The 27,920-nt window shown below is 45.2% G+C and overlaps 1 protein-coding gene across 1 annotated transcript; it reads left to right on the plus strand.

Moving 5' to 3' along the window:
* LOC129382366 (uncharacterized) lies at positions 1–25,135 on the plus strand. The gene is made up of 5 exons (XM_055066250.1): positions 1–183; positions 7,105–7,244; positions 16,224–16,291; positions 20,327–20,407; positions 24,946–25,135. The coding sequence occupies exons 1-5, from the start codon at positions 64–66 to the stop codon at positions 25,080–25,082; spliced, it is 546 nt and encodes a 181-aa protein (XP_054922225.1). The 5' UTR covers positions 1–63; the 3' UTR covers positions 25,083–25,135.
* Positions 25,136–27,920: the final 2,785 nt, after the last annotated feature.

Below are 27,920 nucleotides of genomic sequence, written 5' to 3' on the forward strand. Positions count from 1 at the left end.
CGCGCGAGTGGCAGTGAGAGGAGACGGGATAGGTTGTGCGTTCATACACAGGACGGTTCTGCGATGAAGCGTGCCGCGTTGCTCACTTGGTTAGTCGCGTTACGGGTTTCTATGACCTCTGGAGCTTTAGACGCACCAGGAGGACCACGGAAGCTGCCGAGAGTGGCTGCGGACACGTACAAGGTGAGCTTTCACTCGTGTCAAACAATAGTATTCCCTAACACGTGGGCACAAGGTCGACCACACTTGATCACATTCATGCAATGTCTGTGCGTTAGGAGCGACTGGGATCATGTCGACGAATTTTGTAAAGTGCACCTTCAGCTGCCTGTTACGTCGCCACACTGAACCAGCATCACTCGACTGGCTGCGTTTTCTAAATACGATATTTCCGAAGTATGCCCGTTTTCAACACCTGCCACGTAGCAGCTTCCAGTTGGTTTAATTACAATGAGTATTTGCGGCACATAGCCGTAATTTTTTTGCTGCGTTATAGTAGCATTTTGGCGCGGAAAAATACACTGATATAACCATACCTGTAAAATCTCCTGATTCTCAGAAAAAAATTACAAATTTGGGGTCGTTCTAGGATTTCATGAATGTTGCACGATGTTTTCCGAACAATGGGCCGTTTAGAGATGATGTGGCGAAAAAATGAAAAATATGAAGCGTCTGTGATGGCACTTGTAGAGCGGTCCTGTGGCAGCTCAACACGCCATATATAGCAAGTCAAATTGGCAGCGGGAATGTTGTTGGAAATGTCATAGCTTTATTTGAAAACGATGTTTTGTATGTGAGTATGCTCTTCGAAGTTTTCTGCTACTGGTGAGCTGCGTCTAAACGTTACGTGCTCATGTGCCGCAGAAAAATTGTCTGCTCAGAGCAAACTGGTGAGCAAACTCAGAGCAACGTAAGTTCTTGCTATCTCTTCCCCTCCTTGGTTGTCATGCGTGCGGAAGTTTTACTAATATCAATGGTCGTTGGTTGGCAAGATTGCTTTAGAGTAGAAGGAAAGCTGCGTATTAGTGCCGCAAATATTGTTGTTAGAAAAGGGCATGCCCTCCCGATGTTGATAAATGGAAGTTATTGAAATATAGGCCGCCTTTTGACGCGTAATCTTTAAAAACACTGTGCAATGTGTTAGGCAGGGGCGCTGCAGCGAACTTAAATTGCCAATGGGGCAATGGGCAACATTTCTGAGTATAGTTAAGGTGGGGTGAAATTTTGAAAGGTGATATAGAAGAATTGCAGTCATTGCAGTTATTAACAAGGGTGTACTTTTACATGGTACCAGTTAGAGCCAGGCTGTCTATATGCGCAAAATTGTTAAAAGCATGTCCGTTTTTTGTTTTTATTTTTCATTCTTTGCATCTTTTTGCCATAACTATCAGACTAAGAGTTTTACAATTTCACAAAAGGAACGCCTTTGGTACGCGACTAACAAGAACGATGTAGGCACGTAATAAAAGAGGCAAAAAGTATTTTCGCTATTTTTTTCGCTAAGGAGCGCCACAGTTACTATGGCGTACTTAGTTGTCTACTAGACGACCTTTGGGGTGGGGGTAATCATCATCATGTTATATTTCAGATAGATTACAGCTCGAATGTTTAGAAAGTGTAGTTCTCATTCGCCTACAGCTTTCGGAAAACTCTAGAAAATGTCCTAAAATAGCGGTCTCAGAAAAATGCAAATACAGGGGTGTCAAACTTTTTGATATTGCCAAACATCCCAGAATCACAGCCTCTTTCGGGGTGAACATTACTGTAGTTTTTCTTTCTTTCACCAGTCATTTCTTCGCAGTTCTGTTAGCGCTTTTCATTTGAAGGGCTTTTTTTAACCAACGCGAGTCTATGAATACCCACGCACATGCCCGAGTGGCCGCTAGATACTTTAGCATGCCTGAATAGTAGCGGTGTCATAATACTTGCGCTTTCGTGTCAGTGTTTGCGTTCTCCCCATGAGGAGCACTGAAAAAAGCACAAGATTTGTCTTTGATGGACCCAGCCAACTCTTCCATGAGCGCGCGTCACCATAAATAAATAAAATGAGGGCCCATGGTAGCTACAGACCTCCGTAATGACTTTAAGATGCACCACATAAAAAAAGAAACGTCGCAAAAGCAAAATTCAACACTTGTGCCAAACACAGGTTGCCATTAGGTGACGAAAGATTAGCACAGAAGGGAGACTCGACGACATTGTTTGGAAAGGTAAGGAAAGACGCTATCGAAGGAAGACAAATCATAAAAACTGATATTCTGATTCAAACAGCCTCAGCCCACATTAATAAATTTAGAACTGTTTGGCAAAGTCATACCTTTTTGTTATGATGTCCTTTTCAAACTATTCGCGCCAATTTGAACCATTTGGCCTATGGTATTGGGTAAGTGCACGGAGACAACGTGGGCCACGGGATATATTCACCTGGGCATGTGTCACCGGGCATGCACCCGAACAGGCAGCTTCGATCATTGTGCATGTGGAACTGATCATGTTACATTAGTTATGTGAGCAAGCATTTATATGCCTCTAGAAAGTGTGCAGATCACTGTGTAGGTGCCAGGACAGCCAAGCAGAACTAAAAAAAATAAGAATTGAAGGAGCCGGCAACCGAAAATGGAAAAAGTCGTCTACAGAAAAAAAAAGAAAAAAAGTTGGCATCGAAAGCACCCCAGTGTGGAGAAAGTAGCGAAATGATCAGAATGTGTCTACAACGCTCAAAAAGCGAGGATAGTTGAACTACGAACGCGATCTCGGTGACCGAAAATAAAGAAGTCAGCTACACACAAGTAACGAATTTGGCTATAGGGCGTCTCGATGCGTTGCTTAGATACTAATTGCTATGACGTGTCATTCATTGTGAGATGGGCGTTGCCAGCATTTGAATGATAATACCATGCTTTGTTTACATCAGCTGTTTTGGGGCCATCCGTCCGTCCGTCCGTCCGTCCATCCATCCATCCATACATCCATCCATCCATCCATCCATCCATCCATCCATCCATCCATCCATCCATCGATGCTATGCTATGCTATGCCATGCATGCATATATGCATTTATGCCAACTCAGTGACCAAAGGGGTCTACAGCGTGAGTCACCCGGTATGTGCTCGTGGTGTTCATGCCATCGCGGTCTTCCATAATCGTCATTCCACTGTGCGATGCGACTCTCGTCATGCCGTCCTCGTCGCGACTCCTATCAGGACAAAGCTGCAGCTAGGGCTAGTACCCGTATGTGCTCATGGTCCGGATGTCGTCGTGGGTGTTGCATCGTCATCATTCCAGCTTTATCATGTGGTGCTCCGTTGGCGTTCATAGTAACGCGCTCTTCCTTATACAGTCGTCGCGCAATCGTTGTCATACTATCATCGTGATGCCCTCCTGATTATTCCATTATCGTCATTCTTGCTTGTCATCAACTCCTCATGCCATCGTCGTCACACAAGCGTTGCTATACCATTGATATCGTGCCGTCGTCGTCATGATATCATTCTACCATCGTCATCATTTAAGTAACCTCATCTCATTGTCACCATCCCTGCCGCTGTCGTGATTCCACCTTCGCCGGTTCATCAACATCAACATTTCCTTACGCTTGTATTTAATCCCACTTCGCCATTCAATTGGGATTGTGCCACGATTATCATGCCATCGTCGTCATCAGACAGTCCCTATGATGTATATATTGTGACACCGTCGTCGTCAAGCCTTCGTGGTTCTGCTATTTTTCTCAGTCCAGTTTCGGTATGTTACGCCCCTCATCCCGACACCGTCACACCATCCTCTTTATACAGGCTTTATGATACGGTCGCCGTCATGCAGTTGTTAATGCACAAGTTGTTATCTCATTGACCTCCTAATTTTGTGATGCCATCATTGTCATTACGTCGTCGCCAGACAGTCGATGACATGCATTCGTTGCCATAAAACCGTCGTTGTTCCCTCGCGGTCATTCTACCGTCGTCATTCTAACTTAGACATCGGACTCTCATCATCGCTTCATCATCTGCTATGCGCGTGATACCATCGTCGCCGTACCGTGGTGATGTTGGACGTGGCTTGGGTGGTACCGAGGCTTTGTAGGTTTTCGAACGACGTAGACTACGTGATCGTCGTTGTTTAATAGATGCGGCCGCTAGAAGTGGTGTTCTCTAGCCATTTTTATTCAATATTGCAATGTACTGTTGGATCAAGGGGCAGCCCTTCGAGAATGCATCGTGAGACGCGCTGCAATTTGTGCGCTTCAACACATTGGCCTCGCACGTGTTGATAGTGTGGGGCCCAGTAGATAGAGAACACACGGGAGAACACACATAGAGAACACGCGCACGCTGCTCACAAGACCTAATTTCACTCACTTCCAGCGCAGTAGTCTTGGTACAATGAGGCGAACTGCGTGTGAAAACTGGCTGCTTTTATATGTGATGGGAGCTATTAGTCCACAAATATAATCTTTACACACCCTGACGCGCCGAGACGAAACGCGTTTGCGATGACGCTGTTTCCAGTTTCTGACTTGATTAGGACTGACAGATCGGTGCTGGCAGTGGTGTCGTCAACATCGTAAATTACGCAAGTGGTGGCTTCCTTGCCTCAAGGAATATGAGGGCGGACTTCAATCTCGTCAAGTTCCGTGATTTTCCGCAAAGAATCCAAGGCGTCCGCATGTTCCACGTAAACTGCTAGGGCATTCTTAAGGGCGTTCATTCTGATGTCCTTGCGTTCGGAACCGGCGGCTCTAAGTACAGAAATGGCTTGCCTGTTCAGGCGTCTTATGTTGTCAGTGGCGAGACCTAACGCGAGAACGATGGTGAGTGACTCAGTATTCCGCAAAGACCTCATGCTGTACGCTCTCGAATTCGAAGTTGTGCTCAGGAACTTTCTCTTTGCTTTAAGACTGCGCACCAGCTCGAACATGTCGTCACAAAGTTCTTCACTGCTGACATAGTAGGGCGTGGTGCCACTCGCGGTGCCGTTGGGCTTCTTGGAGGCAGCCGCCGCGGGCACTGCAGAGTTCGGCGGCCGCGTGTGAGGCTGCGTGTCCATCGCAACTAAGCCGGAAACAGCAATTCACTGGTGATGTCCCAAAATTCACAGAAATGAGTAGAACTGGAAGACTCGACTTGTATGCTTGCCTGTTCCTTCACATGAGACGGTTACCCACTCTCATAGAATGTAAATCGTCAAAGAACCTTCAGGACTCGTCGTACATGACTGCCTGTTCTAGATTTCCTAAAATCCTACATATGCTCCTACATTTGGCGTCCTAGGAATTATTGCTCTTTATTGGGGGGCAGGACTCGCGTAGAGAATGTATAGTATAACGCATAGGTTTTTTTGCGCCATGGCTATCACGCGATATGTGCGGTGTCCCAACTGGTATAATGAGGGATGCTATGTCTTTTTGATTTATAAAAAAACCTCACTAAACCCGGCACAAAGGTTTAGTGGCTATGGCATTGCGCTATTAAACATGAAGCCGCAGGGTCCAATCGTGACGTCAACGGACGCATTTTGATGCGTCCGGTGACGTCAAAAAAATGCCCATGTACCAGCATTGCGTGCACGTAAAGAAGCCTAGGTGGTAAAATTTAATCCGGAGTCCTTCACTAGAGCGCACCTCGTTACCTAATTGCGGCTAGGAAACCTATAATCCCAAAAGCCAATTTTTGTATAACAAGGGCACAAGTCTCCAAATACATAAAAGCTGTCGGCCCGCTTTCATTTCTTCACGAACAGTTCACCTCGGTAGTCTACTTCGCTAGTATTTGTTCTATAATTGCTCGGTAAATATCTTTATATTTCAGCTTCTCTCAAAGCCATGACTGAAGCATTTATGTAGCGAACATTACTAAAGTGTGTTTAGCTCATGGGCATACCAAACATACATCGAATGGATTAAGGAATGGGATTTCGCCTTTCATATCACATAATCGTCAGTCCGTTTTGCAAAAAAAAGAAGGGTACGACGTCATAGAGCTGCCAGGGCTTTACTGATTCACGATAGGGACTGCGGCAAAAACTGCCTTTTAATATGAGCTATCCTGTTGCTCCGAGAACGCAGCTTCTCTTATTAGTATAACGTTCCTCGCTCGGCGGCCATTTGTGACTCCTTCTTTGCCGCTATTGTCATGTTGTCGCTATAGGGCAGAACTGCAAGTAATCCGCTATCAGGAAAAACATTTCTAATAATTGATCAAGAAATGAGCATTGCTCAATTGACAATAATAAGAAGATATTTTTAAGGACACTGTTCTTAAATCATCATCATTTCCTCTACGCTAAGGGAGGCTCGGGCATGTAGTTTTATGATAATGGCGCCTGTGTGCCGGGACAACAGGAAACGAAGGCCAGACTTGCACTCTCGAAGTTGTCAGAAAACCGAGGGGGTCCCGCAGTCTTTCACAATATGCAACAGTGTCCTTCGGTGCGTGTTAAGTACCAGGTTCATGTACATTCTAGCGTATCTGCATAGGTTAGTGAAAGTGACCGGCAAGTTATCGAGCTTGGAATGTCGTGTCATTGTTTATGTCTAGCTTCCAATTTAGCATTTTTATAGGGAGAACTATACAAATGCACAGTTTTTTCTGTTAAGTGTGCATAACAAAATTTTGTGGATCTTGTGTTTTTATTCTTTTTATTCGTTTTGTGGTAATGTAAATCCCCATCAGTGTAAAAAACCTGCCCCGTAGATATGAGTCATGATTCGAGGCCACAACGCTAACATTATACTACAAAATGTCACTGTACATCGTCCATTTCTGGGCAGTATTCTGCATTGCCTTTAGGCTATATTGACGAGATAACATTCGTTATCTCGTGAAGCTTGGTTATTTGTGCAGCGCTCTTTGGCCACATCTGGCCCTTGCGCCATTAAACATCAAATATTCATTGGTTATTTGTGTATAATAAATTTCAAAGTGTATTTTCCTGCACTTATGTGAGAGCGTTATCTTAGATTCGTATTCGCAGATAAAAATATTAGCAAACTTTCAAACCTCTCATTCTGTTCGTGGTCAACTTAGACCACCAGTTACAAGCTCGTCTGCCATGAAATACACCTGAGCTTTCTGTGGCTTGCAAACTTGCTCCATTCACTGCAGGTGTTTTCCAGCTTTCCGTACGCCGTTGCCATCTCGGGCTCGCCAAATGCCCCTGATCTTGTTTGCCTGGCTGCCAGGCAACTGGAGATCGACCCCGATGCAAAGACTACCACATATCTCTGGCTGTTTCCATCGTTGGGGTATGTATATGGGGAAAATTGGAATTTCGACAAGTGAGGAATGGACCATCGTTAACAACCGCGCCATTAACAACGGAAGAAGACAATTGCGCATGAGGTTTAAGGCTGGTTTTTGTGAACTTTTTTTCTTTTTCATGCGTTGGAAGTGCCAAAACAGACAAAAGCTGATAATAAGTGTAGGCAAAGGCATTTTACTCACGTTCCTGCAAACAGAGTGTTATTTGTTGTATAATTTTTTTACGAAGCTTAGCATAACTGACAAAGTTCAGTAACAGCTCAAACCACGGTGTCAAAAAAGAGAGGCTCAAGAGATTGTATTAAGACACCGTGCTAAACCATACTGTATTCGTTTATTGGCATTGAACTATATTCACATCAGCTCGGGGTCGCGTTATGGGTCAGCTAGCGACCACGCCGAAGTACGCTATGTAACAAGGAAAAGGAAAGCTATAGTGGGCCATCCTCTACAACGCTTTCTGCTGGGTCAATCTCTCCAGCGCTTTTGCACGGGGAACGCCGCTCGTGCTGAGAGACGGTGCCCAGCTTGGACGGTCGGCCCAAGCGGTGCTGATTAATGAACACGTTTACAAGTGGCGGACCGTACTTCATCTACAACGTCAATGCTGCAACTTCGATCCCGTACCCTACGCTCAACCGTGTCTGAAGACGCATCCCAGGAAACACCTCATACTCCATTACAGCAAACGCCTCCTCTGTCAGTCATGTTCTCGGGTGTGCCTCACCACAGGGACCCTGACGATGCTTTAAACATGCTACTCGCAAAGAATCCTCAGCCCGTGACTGATATTGTCACTTTATGGCAAAGCTACGAGGAACTAAGCAGGCAGTGCTAGTTTACACGTCGCCCTTCACAGCGCGAAGAGCACATTGCAGGTTCGGCTGCCATTTCTGACCAGTCAGCGCTGCTTGCAGAAATGAAAGCGTTTGTTCGGGAAGAAGTTCCAGCTTCGACCGGGAATTTCGCAGTTCCACATTGCCTACTGCTTCAACAACCACAATGACCGATTCTACCAACAATCAGCCAAAAACCACCCTCGCTTCGGTTCCCTGTAGTGCTTTCCACCGGCAGCAGGATCCCCCCTCTCTTCAGTGTAACAGGCGAGACTGACGTTGACTTTGGCTTTCATGAAAACGTCAAAGCCTACATAAAGTGGGATGACCAGACGAAGCTAAATAGCGTGTTATTTTATCTTACTGACTTTGCGAACCTTAGCTTCCGCAATCATGAGAGTGACATCGAAACCCGGTTCACGTTTTAGACGGAATTCGTGGAAGCCTTCGGCCGCCCGGCTTTGTGAGAACTCCGTGGGGAACAGTGCTCAGGCCAACGCGCTCAGAAACCTGGCGATATCTACGTAAGTTACGCAGAGAATGTTATGCAGGTTTGAGGCTGAGTGAATTCCTCCCTGAGCGAAGAGGAGAAGACCAAATACGTCCTAAAACATCAGGGAAGATTCATTGCAAATGCTTCTTGCGCGAACCATAGTTTTGTCACGGCCGTCGTCACACACTGCCAGAGCTTCAATGAACTGCGTAGACAGAAGTTGCTTGCACGCAGCGCTGTCTCACCTGCTGACAATCTCTAGCGCCCGACAATTGCCTTCAGCCCCTCTGATAATTTATCGTTTTTCATATTGACCCGTGTAGCTAGTTATCTTTTTTCGAGTGACCGCTTTACATCAGCTAACAAGTGTTAAACGTGATCACTCAATGCAGTGCGTGCCTGCATGTATCGCAAATTTGTCGACGTTATCGATGGTCCTTTCCTTTGTCTGTTGTCTCCGAAGCTTGTGTAATCTGCTTGTATGCGTGGCGCAAATTGTATAGTAATTTCATGAAGACATGCGGGCACCAGCGATTATTGTGGAATATTAGATGAGAGAGAAGTGGTTCTTGTGGGGAAGGGGAAAAGGCTAGCGCTATTTCTGCAACCCATGCGGGAGCACGGCTCAGCGCCAGCAGGGTGCAGGGGAGGGGGTTAAAAGAGAGAGAGAGGGTAGGAGGGAGAAAGGTAGAAGGTCGTAGAGATGGAAGCGAAGTAGTGGCCGATCAGGAAGCCCGAGGTGGCGGGATGGCCGTTAGGCCATCCGTCTTTGTATAAATGTCCTATAGTCTCGCCGAGAGCCCCGAAGAGTCGAGGTACTCGACGACGCTTAGGAAGGCTGGTAGCTGATTACGACAGGGGAAGAGGATATCTTCCTGTCGTGAACATGGGAGCCCCAGGCGGCTCCCATGCCCGGCTCACCGCGATGCTGCAGGTGAGCCGGGCAGGCCAGCAGGAGGTGCTCGAGAGCTCTGGTTCACCACAGGAGGCACAGGCTGGCGAGGTGGCTTTCCCAAGCCGGTGCCGGCGGGCTGCCGTCCAGTAGCAGCCAACTCGCAGTCGGAGCAGCAACGAGGCATCCCTTCGTAGGAGACCGTGCTGTGGAAGAGGCCGTGGAGGCCGGCCCAGGGATACCCGTTTGTCCGGGTGGCAGGCGATGATGTGCCGGCGCAACCTGTGCATCGAGAAGTCTGCGGCCGTTACAGCAGGGCTGAGGGGGACGCTTGAGTGGTGGGCACTTTTTGCCAGAGTGTCCGCCTCTTCATTGCCCGGGATCCCCACGTGTGCCGGTAGCCAATGAAGAGATACTGAGCATCCTCCGTCCTGAAGGGCCGTCAGTCTTGAAGCCTCTCTCCTCCAAGAGAGACTTGGGGACCACCTTCACATTTTCGTTGACGGATCCGTGATACCGGAGACTGGCTCATCCACAGCAGCCTGCGTTGCACCGGCCCTACGAAAGAACAAGCTGTGCCGTCTCCCGGGGCACGCAAGTTCTACCGCAGCAGAGTTAGCGGGACTCCACCTTGCTGTGGACCTACTTGCAGAGGAGCTTCCAGCGACCCCGGCAGCCATCTTCTGCGACTCCAAGGCGGCGATGTTCTGCCTGCAGAACCCTGACAGGGCTAGCCTTGGGGTAGCGCTACTCTCTTCAATATTATATGACTCACGAGTAAAAGCCGATGCGCTTGGGCCGCAGATTAAATTTTCGACGATCGGCGCCTGTGATTGTAGCCTGTTTTCTGGTCACAGGTTCGACCAATAAGTTAGTTTCGGCGTTCACAGTTTTTGTTACTAAGTTTTTCTCAACGTCACTACAACGTGACAATGTATATCAAGGACTTTGTGAGGAGGGGACGAGCCAACTACAAATGCTCCCCTCTCAGGTCTTCTCAGCGATGTACCTCGACAGCCTGATCCATCTCTGGTGGCTCCCATCAGGAGAGCCATTCGCGACAATCTTGCCGAGTCTATAACTTTCATTCACCACTGGACTCCAGTGACTGAACCTTTGACCTACGCCGTAGTCGCAGCACAATCCACGCTGCTCATATTCGCGTTACCTGCGGCATTGCGCCCCCAAACACCTCCCTCCCTTTCGGCGTCGCCTCCGAGGAAACATGAATACTAATGTTAACCTGATAAAATCTGAAATAGCTAGGTTCTACGCGACTGGAATGAGAAGAGAACCTTTATGCCAACCTGTTTTTAGATTGTTAAAGATTTATCCATTTTTACACTCGGACGTGAGTGTTAGATTAGATTATGGGGTTTTACGAGTCAAAACCACTTTGTGATTATGGGGCACGCCGTAGTGGACGACTCCCGAAGTTTCAACCATCTGGGGTTCTTTAGCGTGCACCTAAATCTAAGTACACGGGCGGTTTCGCATTTCGCCTCATCGAAATGCGGCCGCCGTGGCCAGGATTCAACCCCGCGACCTCATGCTCAGCAGCCCAACACCGTAGTCACTGAGCAACCACGGCGGTCGCAAATAAGTGTCCGCTGTATAAGTACGCTATAAATGTGTTGTGTAATATTCTGATAACACTGCTTTCCTGCAACGTTCTTTTTTGATTATTGTAGGTTTTATTAGGTTAGAGGCATTCTTAATATCCCATGACAATATTAGCATATTTTTTTTATCTATATTAGCTTTTAGGGCTCTCCTAGTAATCCATTATAAAACTATTGCTTTAGTTGCATTATGAAATGAATTCAAATAATTCATTTTGTTGACATTTGCTTGCTAAATAAATGGTCTATTCGATGTTTCAATAATTTCTTCAATACTTTCCTTGATATGTAACTACTTGTATTAGGTCTCTATGTCCTTACACGTTTTTTTTACTCTGATTTTCCTTTTGGAATGAGTTGAGTTTTCGAGGAATTAAATTCCTTGCAAAACTATCTACATTTGATGTAAGTGATTTCAAGACATAAGTAGGACATTTTATGTAGTTTGTATATTTGATTAGTAAAGACAGCTTTCACATGGCCCGGACCAGGCATTATGTAGTTTCGTAAGTCCCTATTTCGTCGCCTAGTTCAGGCAGAGTGAATAGTTTGTCATCTGTGTGATTTCACTAATCTGGTGGAGTTCTTTTGCCTCATTAGCATTCCTCCTTGGACTGTGATTTCTGCATCTCCCAAAGGGTGCTGTTGGTCTAAGACGGAATTTATTTGCTCTGGAGATTTTCTTCCTTCGCCATTGTATTTTTATATGACCGTTATTATTACTTTCCGATTCATTTGGTCATGTATTTATTTATATGGAAGCTAAATTAGTTTTTGTTAATAATTGCAAATTCATGCCAGTTTTATCTTCTGCATTTCCTATTATGCATGGTTTTACAAATGTGTTCTGAATGTTAGGCCCTTTTGAATTGAATACTTATTTCTCCGTTATGAATGCGATTGCTTCTGAGTAATGCTACAATTTTTTTCGTTCTAGTTCTAGCTCTTGTGTCCACCAAGTAGTACTTTTAAAGTGAAGCTTTATTTCATCCTTTCTTCGACTTTACCACCACTGCTGCTGCTGTTGCTGTCTGGCACACCGCGTCGGGGCCTGGTTCAGAGCTTGTGTATACATGACAGGAGCGCGGCAGAGAGAAAAGGCGACACGAGATGCTCGTTTGGACATTTGCATCGCGTAGAATGCGTACAATGTCATCCGGAGCTCTGCGGGTGTCGCCACCTTAGCTTCTTGACAACTGTAATTATCTGTGACCTCCGTGAAAGCATTGCATAAATTGCAGCACTTACTTACCTTTATACTAGGGCACAGGTACAGAGGGAAGCTAGATAGAATAGTAGAGAGGAGGGGAGAGAGGAGGCAGAGAATGGGAAGAACCGACGCAATCGCTAACCGAGTGAATAACAACCTTGCCACTCTTCGCTCGTAGTTCCCATAGGAGGGGGGGGGGTTGTAAGGAAAAGGTGACGTAAGGACATGACAGCAGTGGCGGGCAAACGGGATAAATTTAAGCTAAAGGCACTGTATAAGGTACGCTTCTGCTATTTGAGAAAAATGAACACCATGCAGATTTGTCAAACGGACAACTTGCGCAAGGCGTACAAAAGTCGAGTGGGATTGTAGCGTATCGTAGGGCCTAGGGACACTACGGAAGCGGTCGCACGTCATTTCAACCCTGGTGTGCTCATCGTAATACCTTTGCGGCTGTGGCGTTGCTGGTGGTTGCAGGCATGATCCCGACCGCGGCAGCTACATTTTGACGGGGGTGAAATAAGAAACCCTCATGTACTGATGTTCAGCAACACGTTAAATAACACCATGGTTTCAAAGTTCATCTCGAGTCCGCCACTACGGCGTGCGTCATATTTCTATTGTGGTTTTAGCCCGTAGAGCCCCATACTTTAAATAAAGTTTAATACTTCTGCAACGACGCGATGTGCTATGTTAGGCAATGAATATGCTCACCCCTCTCAGAGGTTATGAAGAATCGCGCACAACAGCGCCTCGAGAAAACCCCTCCCCTTGTGTGTTCTGTGTGCTACGCAGACAAAAAGCTGTGGTGCACGCAAGGTAACGTTTTATGTCAACTCGCCGCTCTCGTGTTGGCCTAAACGTTACGAAATTAAACAGTCATCGTCAGAATAACCGATAATTATCGTCAATAAAAGGAAACAGCCCAGAAAGCTTCGCTTACATCGATTCCCACAATGCGTGGGATCTGTAGAGCTTTTATATTTGAAGAATTGTAAATTTTGCCAATTTTTCATGTAAAGCTTCTTTTTTATTTTCTTTAACTTGTTCTCGATATTGTTTTGCTTGCTTATATTCTGGTGAACTGTACTAAACCACGGATCTTTGTTTAACTCTTCAAATATCTTTAACCTTTTTCCACTGTAAAACATTCTTGTTAGCCTTATGACCTAATTTTAATTGTGTATAATGTACCTATGAACCCTGGTATTGAAGTGTTTTAGTACTTCCAATTTAAAGATACGTTCTTTTAATATAAGCGTTATCATCATAAGCGCTACATCAGTTCACATTTAACTCTTATTGTTTTGAATGTCGTGAATGGGCCTTTATCACTCAGTTACTTTGTCATGCCCAATGGTAAAGTCCCTTGAGGCGTCTCCCTTGTCATCATTAGTTTTCCTTTACGAAACTTTATTTCTACAATAAGTACATTCGAAGTCTGTTGTATGTTGCTGCTGTCCTTTAGCTTATATAGCTTTTAAGATTTAGTGTGTTATAGTGGGTTATAACAATTCTTGATTGGGTACTCATTCCCGCCTTCTGTAAACATTGCTGGTAACAATTTTTCTTCGATTATATTTGGAAAAGTTTATATCTTCTCGATAAGTACTATTCTTGCTGTGTTGTGTTTTCTACATGTATCATAATATGTTTAATCCGCATGTCTGTTGCTTTGTTATCTGAAGTAATGATTCACGAGCACGGATATATCGCGTTTCGTTTGGTCATTGTACATGTACATGTGACGGATGAGATTCAGAAGTGTGCAGGGACAACATGGCCGCAATTAGGACATGACCGGGGTAGTTGGAGAAGTATGGGAGAGGCCTTTGCCCTGCAGTGGACGTAGCCAGGCTGATGATGATGATGATGATGATGATGACATGTGCTATTATCGTATGCTTAATTGGTATACCTGTTACTTTGTTATCTGAAGTAATGATTCAGGAACACGGATATATTGTGTTTCTCTTCATCATTAAATTTCTAAAATAACTTGAAAGCTTTAGATGCTATTGGAGTGATAGCTTCTAGAATTGTGAGCGCACTTCTGTTATTTCTAATATTTATCTCTTTTGTTGCATTTCTTGTTATGTTGCCCAATGTATGTGGTAGTTGCGATGCCTGCAGTGGCGTCATGGCTCAGTCGACTAGATTTCTAAAAGATTGCACGTCTCTGCTGCCAGGAGAGGAATAATACTCTTTCACTGTAGCTCTACTACATCCGAAGTTACACTGATTTCTTTCCTCAAGTAGTTTTTGACCTTATGGCAGCGCCCATTCTGGCGTGCAAATGATGTCAACAATGATGTCTATTCAAAACCAATTTCTTTCGCTTCTTCACGTGTCTTCAAGCATACATGATATGCTAGGCAAGCAAGAAGAGACCCATTGTGTCACTGCATGACAATAATTTTAAATGTTCAGGTGCTTTTCCCTGAACTGCAAGCGCACATAAATCACGCGTGCCCGTGAAGGTGGCAATACGACGTAACACCTGCGCTTTTGCTAGATTATTTGCTGCTTATTTTTTTTTTTTCAATTTTTCTCTCTTCTCCAAGCTACATGATGTCCTGGGTCGTGTCTATGTGTACGTTTAGTCTATGTCGATGTTTCTTGGTTTCATGCTCTTTGCTTAACAATGGCCGCAATGGTTGTCGAGCAGGTTAAGAGAGGACTAAGTTTTGCTGTGTTAACTAATTAGGCTCAATTTATGAGGCGAGTTTTGCTTGGTGACGTGTCTGAGACCTTTACAGATGAGAAGCGTAAAACGTAGGGAGCTGTACTCGTAGTTTGAAGGGCGTAAAAGGTGACAAAATGCGATGCCACCAATACGTCCACCAGCAAGAAATGGACTAAGGTGATTATAGCATTCCTGTGATGCCGCAGCACACAGACTAATTCAGAACTACATCACAGAAATGAGATCCATGTAGTAGTTGTCGCCTTTGCCGTATTGGTATTTTCGCAGCGAACATTGTAAGCGAATAATTCACACCAATAATAAATGAAACTCGACATCTGCGAAAGTGATCAGTATTTAATGTAGTCATGCGTTTATATTCAACTGCATTTTCCGAACTTAAACATAATCTTCGCTACAGTGTAACCTATTTCACTTATTTCGGAAGGGCAAGGAACTAAGAATATGACTAGATTTCCTGCTCAACATTGCTCATGCATCTTTTTACCTTACTTTTCATGAGACTGCTGTTTTCTGTTCCTTGCGGCCCCACAGGATGTGCTCGCCGCATTGGTAGATGCTATTGTATGGGCCATATGTTGTTGCATTTCTCCTAAACGGAAGTGTTTTTTGCTTACTGCTAATTTCAAGACGTAGAAATGTACAGAAGTACTCAACGCCCATATGAAGAGATTCAACTGTAAGAGCACGCGATGCTTTCCTGCAGTACAACAGTGTCCTAAATTCTCTATTAGGAAAGTATAAATTGTTCCCACTCCTGCAAAGGTAAGCAAAGCCGTCTGTACTTGTGACTAGCCAGCTAATATATTACCCAAGAATTGATTTACGGGACAGTGAGCGGGAGAAGACAACGTGTTGTGAATAATTCGGCCTCATTTAATCCCGTGATAGAGGAAAACTTTGAATAATCAGCGGTTCTATACAATAAATAGATTCGAGTGTTCTCGAGTATTCAATAACTGCTACTCAATGTTATCTTACAAAGCATGTAAAGCCAATTAGTCAATTTGCTTACAATTCTACTCTGCTATATATGGGCGTGCTTTAATTTGTGATTCCTGTGAGAAACTGCCGAAACACTTCTTTTCATAGCATAACCACGTGCTGGTCATCACTGCCTGAACATTACTGGTTCATTTTAATCATTATGAATGATATGTTACTCTATGGTGACACGTATTCTGCATAATTGTTTCCTTACAGCCAAGCAATTCCATTCAAGGTGAAAGCAGCAGAAAAACCAGGAACGATGACGTTCACAGTAGGAGAAGGTCAGTAACCTTTTTTTTATTTAGAAGTGGTGCCGGTTCCGCATTTATCTTCCTGTGAAAATCTTAACAGGCTGCCTTAGTTGTATCTTTGACATCTATTTCTTAGAGCTGAAGTATTCATTTCATTGTCACGTCGCCAGCGATTTCCCTTTTGTCACGAACGCTTTCTTATCCATGCTACGATACATGTTATTAACTCAAAGATGTCAAATATATAATACGTATTTCATGTGAAAGCATAAAGAAATACTGAGTAAGTAAGCAAATTCACCGACGGTTACCATATTCCGTTATGCAAAATTTTAGCGCAGCTCTTTAAGTGTTTTCATTTCTAGATATATTGGTGGGTGCGGGCATTCTGTTTCGTGCGGCAGGTTCCAAACGGAGCGAATTGTAGCTCGACTGCCTCACTAAGCGGTAGATCGCAAGAGCGAGTGTGTCGGTGACGCGATGGCGTGATTCACAGGAGCCGCCGCAGAGAGACCTCCGCTCACCCAGCGCTTTGCTTCCATATGCTTGACGCGCGCTACACTGGCGCCATCTCGTAGCCACCATCGTCGCAGAGCCCGTCTTGCGCGACACTAGGTTTTCTCCTCACGCTTTCGCCATACCCGCCTCCTCCGCTTTCCTTCTCACGTTCTCTTCGGTTTCGCCGTCTTTCTACACCCACTGCACTCCGCGTTCGCCCTTTCATCCTTCCATGTGCTCGTTCGCCCGGTTACGAGGGACGCTGAGGGACGCCAAAGCACGCCGACGCTCAACGCAGGAACGGGGACCAAAGAGCTGCGTACAAAACCTTTTACATGCTCATTGATTAGGTGCGACATAGCCCTACTTTTAAAAACCGCGCATACTTGTATAACAGAAACAGAGGAAACAATAGGCGGAATCTTATTCCCAATGCAGCATTATTTCATTCACATTTTTTCGTAGCAGCATTTCATGTTTCCAACGAAACCGTTTTTTCACTAAAGAAAGATTCGTATATCATTTGTAGTGTTAAACTATTATGTCTTTTTTTTTTCAAATTTTGAGAAAAGTGCCCAAGAATGCTATTAAGGTAGTTGGAAACGCATAAAGAACCTAGCCGAATCCAAAAAGCTCGAAGTTGAAGCCTTCGGATCTGCTTTAGAATAGTCATAATATCATTTTTTTTACGCGATTACGAGTTCACGGTTTGAGTTTTATAGGAACATTGTATAACACCGATGGTGAATGATATACTCTCGTACGTCTACGATAGAACGTTTGGGTGTACTGTTAGAAGCAGATTAAGAATAGCGTAGGGTGTCCCGCATCAGGATTTCGATAAGTTGAGACAACTGAAAAGATTGTAAGAGACCAACAAAATCTAACAAATTCGCGTGGTCAGCGCAGCGGTGGTCAAAGCAGGTCACTCTACGCCTTGAAACTTAAAACTGCCAGCTAAACTTACAGGAGGCTTGTTATATTTGGATAGGACGGAGCCTGAACTACACCATAGTTATTCAGAAAATCTGGTAGGAGGTCGGATGGCCTGTAGCATCCTCTATTAACCAAATTTACAGCTGGCAAAATAGCATGCAGCAGAAAGTTTCAAGAGTGCTGTCAGTAAGAATTAGTTTGACCTTTTATGCTTTCTTATGGCTATTACGACACAGCCTGCTTTTCTATCCACCAGATCTTTACGAAAAACAGTGAGAAAATTTGAAATTTGTAACTCTGAATTGTTAACTTCAGTATTTACCTCGTTTCCGTTCCACCACAAGCGTGTTTGAAGTATGCAAGGTGATCTTACTTGTTAAGAAAATTGGCGGAATTTATGGAAAGTTGTTGCGCATGTCTCTCTGCGCATGGTGACTGTTTCAAGGGTTTGTATTTCGCTCGATACATTCCTCCACCCTGCCCGCAGAGTGCTGGTATCGATATAGTTTCCTGCCTATCTTTAACTTATCAAAGCACAGCTTGAATCTTTCAACGGGTTCACAATCTGCTCGAGCGGAGTCGCGCAGCCACCTGCGCATGAACTTTATTCGAGGTAAAAAGTCTTCATATATCCGAACCTTTAAGGATTTCAGATTTTTTTAGCGCGTAGGGCTTACTGCATTTTCTCCTATAACACTGCATTTTGTCCTGTAATTTAGAAACTTCACAATTTCTGAGCAGTGCTGCCCTTGCTTGCGAGACCCGATGCAATGTGCACGTTCAATATGCGTTACTTTGAGCTTAAAGTTATCTTTGCAGTCTCGTAGTCTTCTTTCTCTGCCCCCGGCAAACTAATTGAATGTAAATTTTTTTCTATGCATACGATCGTTGATATAATCAACGAGTTCAGCTATGTTAGATTCCGAATCCCGCCTACCAGAAAAGGATGAAGGAGTGCTTTTGATGTCGTCGACACATTGTTTTTTCTTCAGATAACACTGTGGCATTATCTATAGAATCGTCTAGCGAAGCTTCTACTTCTAAAAGGCGTTTATTTAGGTCAGTTTTTCGTAACAAAAAGTATTTCATCTCACGTCTGATTTTCGTTTGAAAATTTTCACGCGCAGATTCGGCATCCTTAGGGCCAACAAAAACTTTACCTTGTCTGGTTTTGGTAGGCACTGACTTCAATGTCACCCCAGTAGATTAGGACACAAGCCACAAAAAACATAACTACATTCAGCCGCCCTCTCGGGCCACACATAGCAAAGAAGCCAGCAGCTGCATGTAAAGGAAGCCTTTCACTACTGCTACGCAGTAGTGGTTGGCAGGGAATACCTATGCGTGCTCGATATGGGACAATGTCAGCACCCATACTGTACACATATAATCATAGGCATTGGGTTTGGGATTTGCGGCATGCACTCAGGTATAGTTTACAAGGCTATAGACTTGCACTCACCTATAAAAGGCAGAAGAGCGATGTTTAGCGCGTTTCACAGATGCCGCACATCCCAACGACGCACAGTCCACATGGCCTTTTGTAGCTGATCACCGCCAGCGAGTACCGAATGGGGAATCACGTGGTCCAGAAGTCGCGGCAAGGGCCGTTCGTAGCGATCACAGTAGACAGCCGTGTCGGTCAAATGTGGCTTATGATGCGCTGATCAGAGCCGCGGTATGAAGCTCATGGCACGAGATTCCACCAGGCTCAGCAGCGACGTCGATAGTATAGCTAAAAAAGGCATAAGAGCCATGTTTACCACTTTTCGCAAACGCCGCAAATCTCGAACATAGTGCAGTCGTTTCAGTAAAGAAATGCACAAAACAAGTTTCCAAACATGATAGATGATAAGGCGCGTTCGAACAATGCGAAGCACGGAGCATTCGCCACATGCGTTTATCAGTAAGCATGACGGCTGGATAAGATGCAGTGGCTGAGAAGCGACAACTGTAGTAGATGAAGCAGGGAGTGACGTCGCTACACTTTCAAGGATTAGATAGATAGATAGATAGATAGATAGATAGATAGATAGATAGATAGATAGATAGATAGATAGATAGATAGATAGATAGATAGATAGATAGATAGATAGATAGATAGACGGACAGGCAGGCATGCAGTCCTCGACAAGGGCGGGAACTACTGGGAGGAATCGAACCCTCGTCATATAACACTTTAGAATCTTATCTGAACATATATTTACACATGCATCACACGCGGACTTCATGCTGGCCCCGCTAGATGGCACAGCCTGTCCGGTGGGACGCACGAGAGAGTAGCCATCTGCATAGACACCTTATATTGCGAGCTTCGGCGTTTGCATTGTGGTGTGTCGCTGCGATGTTGCAGTGCTAATCGCATAAACGTCGAGTTTCATTGTGAGCTGTGGTCTGAGAAATTTTCTATCCTTACCTGATGCTGTGCATTTGCTTAGCTGTGCAAGTCTATTTTACTTGTTGTAAGCTAGCCTAGTTCAGAAGTGTTCCATTATTTCCTTGTGAACTAGTCGATATGTTATGGTCAATACTTTCGGTCCTTACTGCATCTTTAAATGCCTGTTCTATATAAATTTGGGTGATTCCCTCTGTAAACGTACTTGTAGCAGTCTTGCTATGAATTTTTTTCAGATATGACTCCACAAGAGGGCATAATTTACTACACAGATTACAAGACATGTGCTGTTGCAGACTTGGAGTATGATGGACACGGTAAGACTACCCAGTAAAAAGACAGTGCGTTCCGAAAGTGAATATCCTGTGCAATACCTGATATCTCTGACAATGAGTGAGATTCCAGATTAGGAGCGAGCCCAATATATAATGGGCTAGTACTGGTACATTGAACGCGTCTCAAAGTGCCAGTGACACCCATAACAGGTTTGATATCTCATCGATATTAAGATGTATTTGTTCCAATATGAACCTTAACAGCCTTCTTCAGCTCTTTTGCCCGACGTCATGGTGATTGGCGGCGGGACATTCTCCGCTGAGAGCACGTGCCCACGCACAGCTCAAGTACGTAGTAACAGAGCTACGGGTTACATCAACTATCTCTTTGCGACATGCGTGCTGTCAGGCTGGAAGAAGATTGCGGCGTCGTCAGGTGTAGATGCTGTAGTGAGCGCAGCGGGTGTGCTTCACGTTTTCCAAAATTTGGGTTGAAACTTGCGGGTCGCGTTCGTCGGCAAAACTCGGCAAGAGACGTACAGTGAGATGCATCGCTTCATCTTGCCGGATAGCCGCAGATTCACTCAGACCAGCTCCATCAGTGCGCGAGAAGCTAAACGAAGCCAGAGCTCTGTCTTAGTCTAGTGCGCGGCCTTCGTCTATTTCGCATCCTCCTCAGCCAAGTGAACCCTGCCACGCAATTCAACAGCGACTGGCCTTCTCTTGTTCACTGGTTGTGCGCAGAACGCTGGTGCGAACAAGACATCGCAACAAACAAATATCTTGTCCTTCTCATAGTGTGTGCAATGTAGGTGATAATAAAGCGAATCCTGAAGCGAAGGAGGTGATGACACGAACTACGCGGCCTATACGATCCGAGCAGGAAGTACAGACCCACCACCCTCATCATCATAAGCTTTAAGCAGGTACAAATCGTGGGTGAGAGTTTGCTTTATTTGTCTGCATCACAAGTGAAGGGCTCGAAGTATTATTGCAATTCGAGAAAGAGGGCACGAAGCAGGATGAAAGGCCGGGTGACGGGAGTGTGATTACCGGAAGCTGTTGTGTGGGAGCAGGGTATGGCCCACATGGCGGAAAATGCGCCAAGCGCCAGGATTTCACATCCCATGGTAACAAAACCCACGCGACCAAGTGATGACGTCATGTTCCCGGGGCTGAACCTGCTGCGGCTCGCACTGCGAACTCCCACTGTGAACATTCACGGACGCCGTGGCCCACACCCCAAAAAAGTGACTGCTGAATTCCGAAATTGAGGACCTACGTTCAAAACCGACCTGGCCCACTGCCAAAATTGATTTGGTCAACCCCCAAAGTATGAGTGGCCCACACCACAAAATTGACTTTGCCAAATTCAAAAATTCAATTGACCCATGTTCATAACCGACCAGGCCCACCTCTAAAATTTCGGTGGCCTATCCCCAAAACTGATTTTGCCCAATTCGACATTTAGGTTAACCCACGTTGAAAACCAATCTGGTCCACTTCCAGAATTTTCTTGGCTGACTCCGAAATCTTGGTATGTCCCCTCCGAAATTGACTTTGCCCAATTCGAAAATTCAGTTGACTCACCTTGAATGCTTTCGCATTCAATCTGCGTAGAGAGAGTTATGTGCTTGATGAATTTTTCAGTGTTACAGTGATAGTATAAAGGGACATTGCACTAGCGCGTAAACAAGGGCAAGGACAGGAACATGGAAAAAGACACACCGAACGCTAGACATCAATTGGATCTATTCTCAGGAGGACACATATACATGCACAAATAAACGTGCTATAAGATCAATCCCTGAAGCGCATGCGCAGTGGCAGCTTATTGTGCAAGAATTTTATTTCTTTTGCCGTCAAAGATACGGTAGGCTTGCTGACGCAGGCCTGTATTTCCCGATGAATAAGGAAGGCCTCGAGTATTTCACGCTCTCTCTGATGTGTGCTAGAAGTAATCAGTTGAGTCGTATCAAAGAGCAGCATGCATTCCTTCTCACAGCGCTTGCAATGTACCGCCAAGTGCCCACATCCCGATGGTGCCTCAACAAGCAGCTTGTGCTCCATTAGACGAACGTTGATACGCCGGCCAGTTTAGCCGACGTAGCAACTTCCTCATAACAGCGGAATTCTGTAAGCCACATTTCTCCTGCGCTCCACATAAGGCAGTTCGTGTTTAATTGAGTACGGTGGTCTTCTGCAAGTGGAGCCACTGTCAAGTTTGCAAAGTTTCCCGAGTTTATCCGGTGCCGTGAACACAACTCGTACATTGCCTTTCTCCGCCACATTTTTAAGGCGGTGTGTCAGCTGGTGAGATATAGGGCAGTGCCACGCATCTAGCCCGATCATGAGCTTGTCCCTCAATCGTAGCTTTAACCACTTTTGTCAGGCCTTCAGTCACGGACGCCACAAGTTCCCTAGGGAACCCTGTCTTTATCAGGCGAACTGCCTGTATATGTACACTTTCATGAAGCTTGTGTGAGCAGGACTTGTATAGGGCAGCGCGTATGCACGTCTTGGCTATCCCTCTCTTTACTAATCTGGAGTGGGCCAAATCAAAATTTAGTTTACTTCTTTTTCGACCTTGGCAGGTACATATAACAAACGCGCAAGTCGCTGAAGAAAAACCGATTATCCGAGAACTATAGCCTATCCTTGTTGTTAAGCTCATGGGTGAAGGTCAGACGTTGAGCGCATGACTTAAAAACAGCTAACGTCCTTTGGACTACCGCCTCGTTCCCAGCACCTTGATCAATGTGCGCGACAACCAGAAAGTCATCGAAGTAGCTAGAAAATTTTTAAATTTGTTTCTCTTCAACGCACGCTTGAATACGTCGGTCCAAACTAGATAAAACAATTCACTCAGCACTGGCGCGATGCATGAGCCTATGCACACTCCCTCGGGCTGGACAAATCTACAGCGCTCAAAATTTACAAAACTAGCAGAAAAATGAAACTATAAAAGTGTTCAAAAATTTTCCATAGAAACACCCGCAACGTTTTGGAAGCCCACAGTTCCCGGCAATTCAATACAGTCCTGCACTGTCGCTAAAATATCACTTTGAGGAATGGAATAAAACAGGTCAGTAATTTCAATCGAAAACGCAAACTTAGCTTCCAATGACCACGCTTCGTGAGAGAAACAGTCAATTATAACCTTTGAATTACGCACTCTGAACGAGTCATCAATTGAAAAGGGGTTCAAACTTTCTTGGAGGAATTTGGAAAGAACACCCTGCCACGAACCTGCCTCGGTAACTATCGAACGTAGGGGAACCTTTGGTTTGTGGGTTTTGGCCGAGAAGAATAGTCAAGCCGTTTCTATCGGCGCCTTCTATCTTTTTCTTAAGATAAGCCAGATTTAGCTTTTTGCTTAGGTGCATTGCGTGCTTCTTGAACTTTGCCGCGGTTGAAGGCGTTTGCACCAAATTCGCCCACGACGGGACAGAGAGGTGGTGACTCTCTGCGACGTCGTGGGTCCTCTGGACAGCCTGCAGTTAGTGCATGAATTCCGAGCTTTTCAGCAAGGCGTCTCACTTAGACTTGTGTTGAAGTTCGGAGTCCGCGTTGAACGGGCACAGCCAGAGCATGTGGTCGAAGGAGCAGCATGCGTGACCGCATTTGGAGCACGACTGCTGGAAGTTGAGTCCATCCAACTAAGCGCTCTGGGGGCGAGGTAGGATCTCGTCTGCAGGAACCTTAAGGTCTGCAGGAGCCTTAAGGCCTGAGCCGTGTTCAGTCTCGGACTTGTGGGGGGGGGGGGGGGGAGGGAATTTCCTCCTGCTGTGTTTGTAATGCTCTCTGTGGCTCTGCTACAGGGGCAATCCTGTTTGGTTAATTATATCGTTCACGTTGGCCGAGAACCACGCTATGCTATGACCTCCAGTTTCTTCGCCCATATTAATCCGAAAGGATATGTTGACAATGTCGGCTGCGTGTTTAGAAACTAGAGCGGACGAGAAAGCACTGACCGCCGTGCGTGAGCGGGAGAAAATGCGCGGTGGGCCTTTTGCAGATTGAAGAGCCACGGCTATCATGATTTCCTTCGCCTCGTTGGCGTGTTTAGCGTAGATTGACGCGGCGCTGATGTGCCATAAAAAAGAAAATACCAGACCTAATTGAAGCTTATACAGGGTGACCTAGCTAACTTTACAGAGTTTAAAAATATGCAAATGGCCACGTAGCGGGACCGAACAAAGGTAATGCTGTATGCGATCGCTTGGAGATACACAACATTTTTTTTTTTCATTCCGCCTAAGTACATAGTTAGTCCTAATTAATCAGCTTCTCAAATATTACAATGAGATGAAAAGTGTCAATGAGAAAATTGTAGAACGACATGAAACACTTCCGATACGGTTTTCTGTTGCTCAATTCCTTGCTGCATAAAAGTGTTTTTTCCGAGCGTGAAGGAGGCCCTCATATGCAGTCAACATTGGGACATTGCAAAGCTTGTAATTCCTCGCTATTTTTGAAAAGCTTCATGTCTCTGATATTTCTGGAATCTAATTTTTTTGCATCTTACTTTATCAAACATTGTTTACAACAAATTTTATCGTCTTTTTGCATGTTTCTAGTCTGTCTACTGTGGACAAGCAGAGAAGTAAAGGACTCAGTGCCTCAAGAATGCATCAACTATTTTGAAGATACCTGTGGTTTCACAGTTGACCAGCACAGCAGAGACCTCTGCCATGATGGAGAAGGCGACTATTAATTAATATAGAAGACATACGTAGGTATAAAATCAATAAATGAAGCACAACTCTACCAACTGTGTATTGGAAGATAAACCACGCCTGAAACCATGTTAGCTGGGGCTTAGGAGAGTATGTTTAGTTAAATGGGCCATAACGCAAGTGTATATTACATGCTGCATAATGTTGCAGGTTATCCTAGTGAAGGAAACGGGCCTGTAGTTCTCAACGGAGTTACGCACCCCACTCTTATGTATGGGCACGACTAGCGCTAATTTCCAATCATCAGGCATGTCGATTTCATTGAGGGACTTCTGGAACATCTGGGTGAAATAAAAGCATAACCCGTCCGTACAATTCCTTATGATAGCGGTAGGAATGTCATCAGGGCCGCATGCCTTAGCCTGGTTCACATCTTTAAATAATTTACGGATACCATCGACACAAAAGGTGACTTCCGGCATGCGGTCTATTTCAGCAGGTAATTCAAAACAGACAGTACAGACGTCCAGGGGCGCTAGACGCGTGACAGAAGACGAAGAAACGGGCTAGGGGAGAAGTGAGAAGGAAAAAGTTGGAATAAAATGGCGGACGACACCCATCTCACTTAGATTATGTCATTTCTGTTGCCGTTCTAGTTAGGAACGCTACATTTCTTTCGGAAGCCCTTTCTAGCATTTGCCTTGGCTTTCCTTCGTTGTTTTTGTTTCTGTTTCGTTACATTATTTATAGTGAAAATTTTAACGTAAGCAATCATTTTAGAGACCGTGCCCATTTTCACAAGCGGATCTGCCTCAGATGCAGGATTTTTGACTCTCTTGTTATGCAATTCCAACCGCGCCACTTGCTGCAAACGTTCTCCATAAGATGAAGTATTTATTGGTCCTACTTTTGAAAAAAGATGTGTTTTTGCTACCATTCACTTCAGGGGCCCTATAACGTATAACTATTCCAATATATTTCTATTCCAATTTTCTGACATCAAATTTGCGTAAGCGCTGACGCAAACATCGGGTGGTCACCCGTAGGGTTGTTTAAGCAGACCAATCAAACGCTCTCCTCGTTCATAGGAGGTTACATTTGTTTGCTTGAGAAACGAATAACATTGCCTACACTGAGCGGCTTGTCTTATCTACTTGGCTAACAAGAGGCGAGGAGCACGCTGAAGTGGAGAGGGATTCGATGGGGCCGAGCCACTGCACTGAATATCGATAACTAGATGCAGAGGGTGGTGCCGGCGTCTGCAATTGGTCCGCTTTCCCTTACTTAGCTGGTAGTGGCTGGTCGACAATCACGGCGGCATGCAACGGAAGCTTAAGAACGACACTAAAACGGATCCTCACCAAAGAAGAGTTGGCAGAACGAGGTCGTAAACGTTCCCAAAGTGCTCGAAAACGTTACACGGCTACGCAAAATGTTTCATTATACGCAAATAAACCCATGCTCTCCGACAGGTGCGAGTAGCTAATGCGTCAGCGATCGGCAGCAGCCATCTTTTATTCCTTTCGGAACGGGGCAGCCAGCGATTATTCAGAAGAAAATTCAGTTTTGTTCGGCATATTATGGCATCTTTGACGCATACACGTCCCTCTGACGCGGCGAGTTTTTGCAGTTTTGTGACGTCTCGTGACAGGCAGGTGAAGTGGGTGCTGCCCGAAAACTTTTGACCAATAGCCGAGGGCTAGTGCCGAAAAGGCATCGAATCAGAAAGAACTATTTTTCTTTTGTTCGGTCAAATCATGCATAATCAGTGTGTACACGTCATATCAGATGGGGAGCTATCGCGGTTTTCGTGACGTCGCGTGACTTACAGTTGCAGTGCGGGTGGCCCAAAAAAATTTTTGACCAATCACGGAAGGCTGATTGCAGAATTGGAATAGAAATGTTTGGAATAGTTTTACGTTATAGCGCCCCAGGTCTCTATTGAGGTGAAACAGTTTAATGCGAACGCAACTGCATAGGGAGAGTTTCAGAACGAGTAAATGTTAACAAGCACTACTCAGAGTGAATTTTCGTTCATATTGGGGAACACGACAGAGTGTTTCCCCTGTAGGAGGCTGCTTTCTTGATATGGCTATTCGAAACATTTTCACGCTTTCCAAGAGTCATTGCTCTCGCGAGGCCGGAGACGGATCCGGACGCCACTTTAAGCTCTCCCGACACTTGGCATTGCCTCCACTGACGTCCTCGAGGAAGCAGAATAGCCGAGATGAAGACACCGCCAATAAGAGCACTGAGTTGTATGCGGCAAGCCATGAGGGCAGCGAGAATGATTTCGTACCTTTGGTTATAAGCGCAAACATAAGAAGAGTATTCTCGATGCCTCTTCGCCCCCAAGTATATGTCATTCATAAAGGCCACCTGCGGTCCTTCGCGAAACACCATACTGTTTGTTCCAGTTGTTGCTACTGATAACATCAACAACCTGAAGCTCCAACTCATCTCGGCAAGACTAGAGGCTCTCATGCTTAGTGAGATAAAAGGCATCAGATAGCGAACGACCGAACATCCTCGCCGGAAACGTTGAGCGCCGGCAACGGTTAACGCTCGCTGTTCTGCAAAACGTTGCGTAGCTCAGCGACATAAAGGGCAGCAGCACCATAGAGGGCGTCATATATAATGTTGACATGCTGATCGTCCAGTCATGCTTGGACATGACCTTTGTTTTACGCAGTCTCAGCTCCAAAATGCAATGGCTCCTAGACATTGAAACTCACGGCAACAACCATATTCCTACTTACCTGAATATAAGGCCGCTGGGTGGCTAATTAGCTGCAGTGACTTCAGGACATATGGGCTAGCAGTCCTACCGTCTTCACGTGGAGGACAGTTGTGGTGATGTACATCTAGGTTCTATA

The sequence above is a fragment of the Dermacentor andersoni genome, chromosome 6, assembly GCF_023375885.2.
Source record: "Dermacentor andersoni chromosome 6, qqDerAnde1_hic_scaffold, whole genome shotgun sequence".
Lineage (NCBI taxonomy): Eukaryota > Metazoa > Arthropoda > Arachnida > Ixodida > Ixodidae > Dermacentor > Dermacentor andersoni.

What these genes read in the sequence shown, in the direction of transcription:
- LOC129382366 (XM_055066250.1), top strand. Translation starts at nt 64, where the DNA reads ATGAAGCGTGCCGCGTTGCTCACTTGGTTAGTCGCGTTACGGGTTTCT. An exon ending in GACGTTCACAGTAGGAGAAG is followed by an intron (nt 16,292 to 20,326) that starts GTCAGTAACCTT and finishes AATTTTTTTCAG; the next exon opens with ATATGACTCCACAAGAGGGC. An exon ending in CTTGGAGTATGATGGACACG is followed by an intron (nt 20,408 to 24,945) that starts GTAAGACTACCC and finishes GCATGTTTCTAG; the next exon opens with TCTGTCTACTGTGGACAAGC.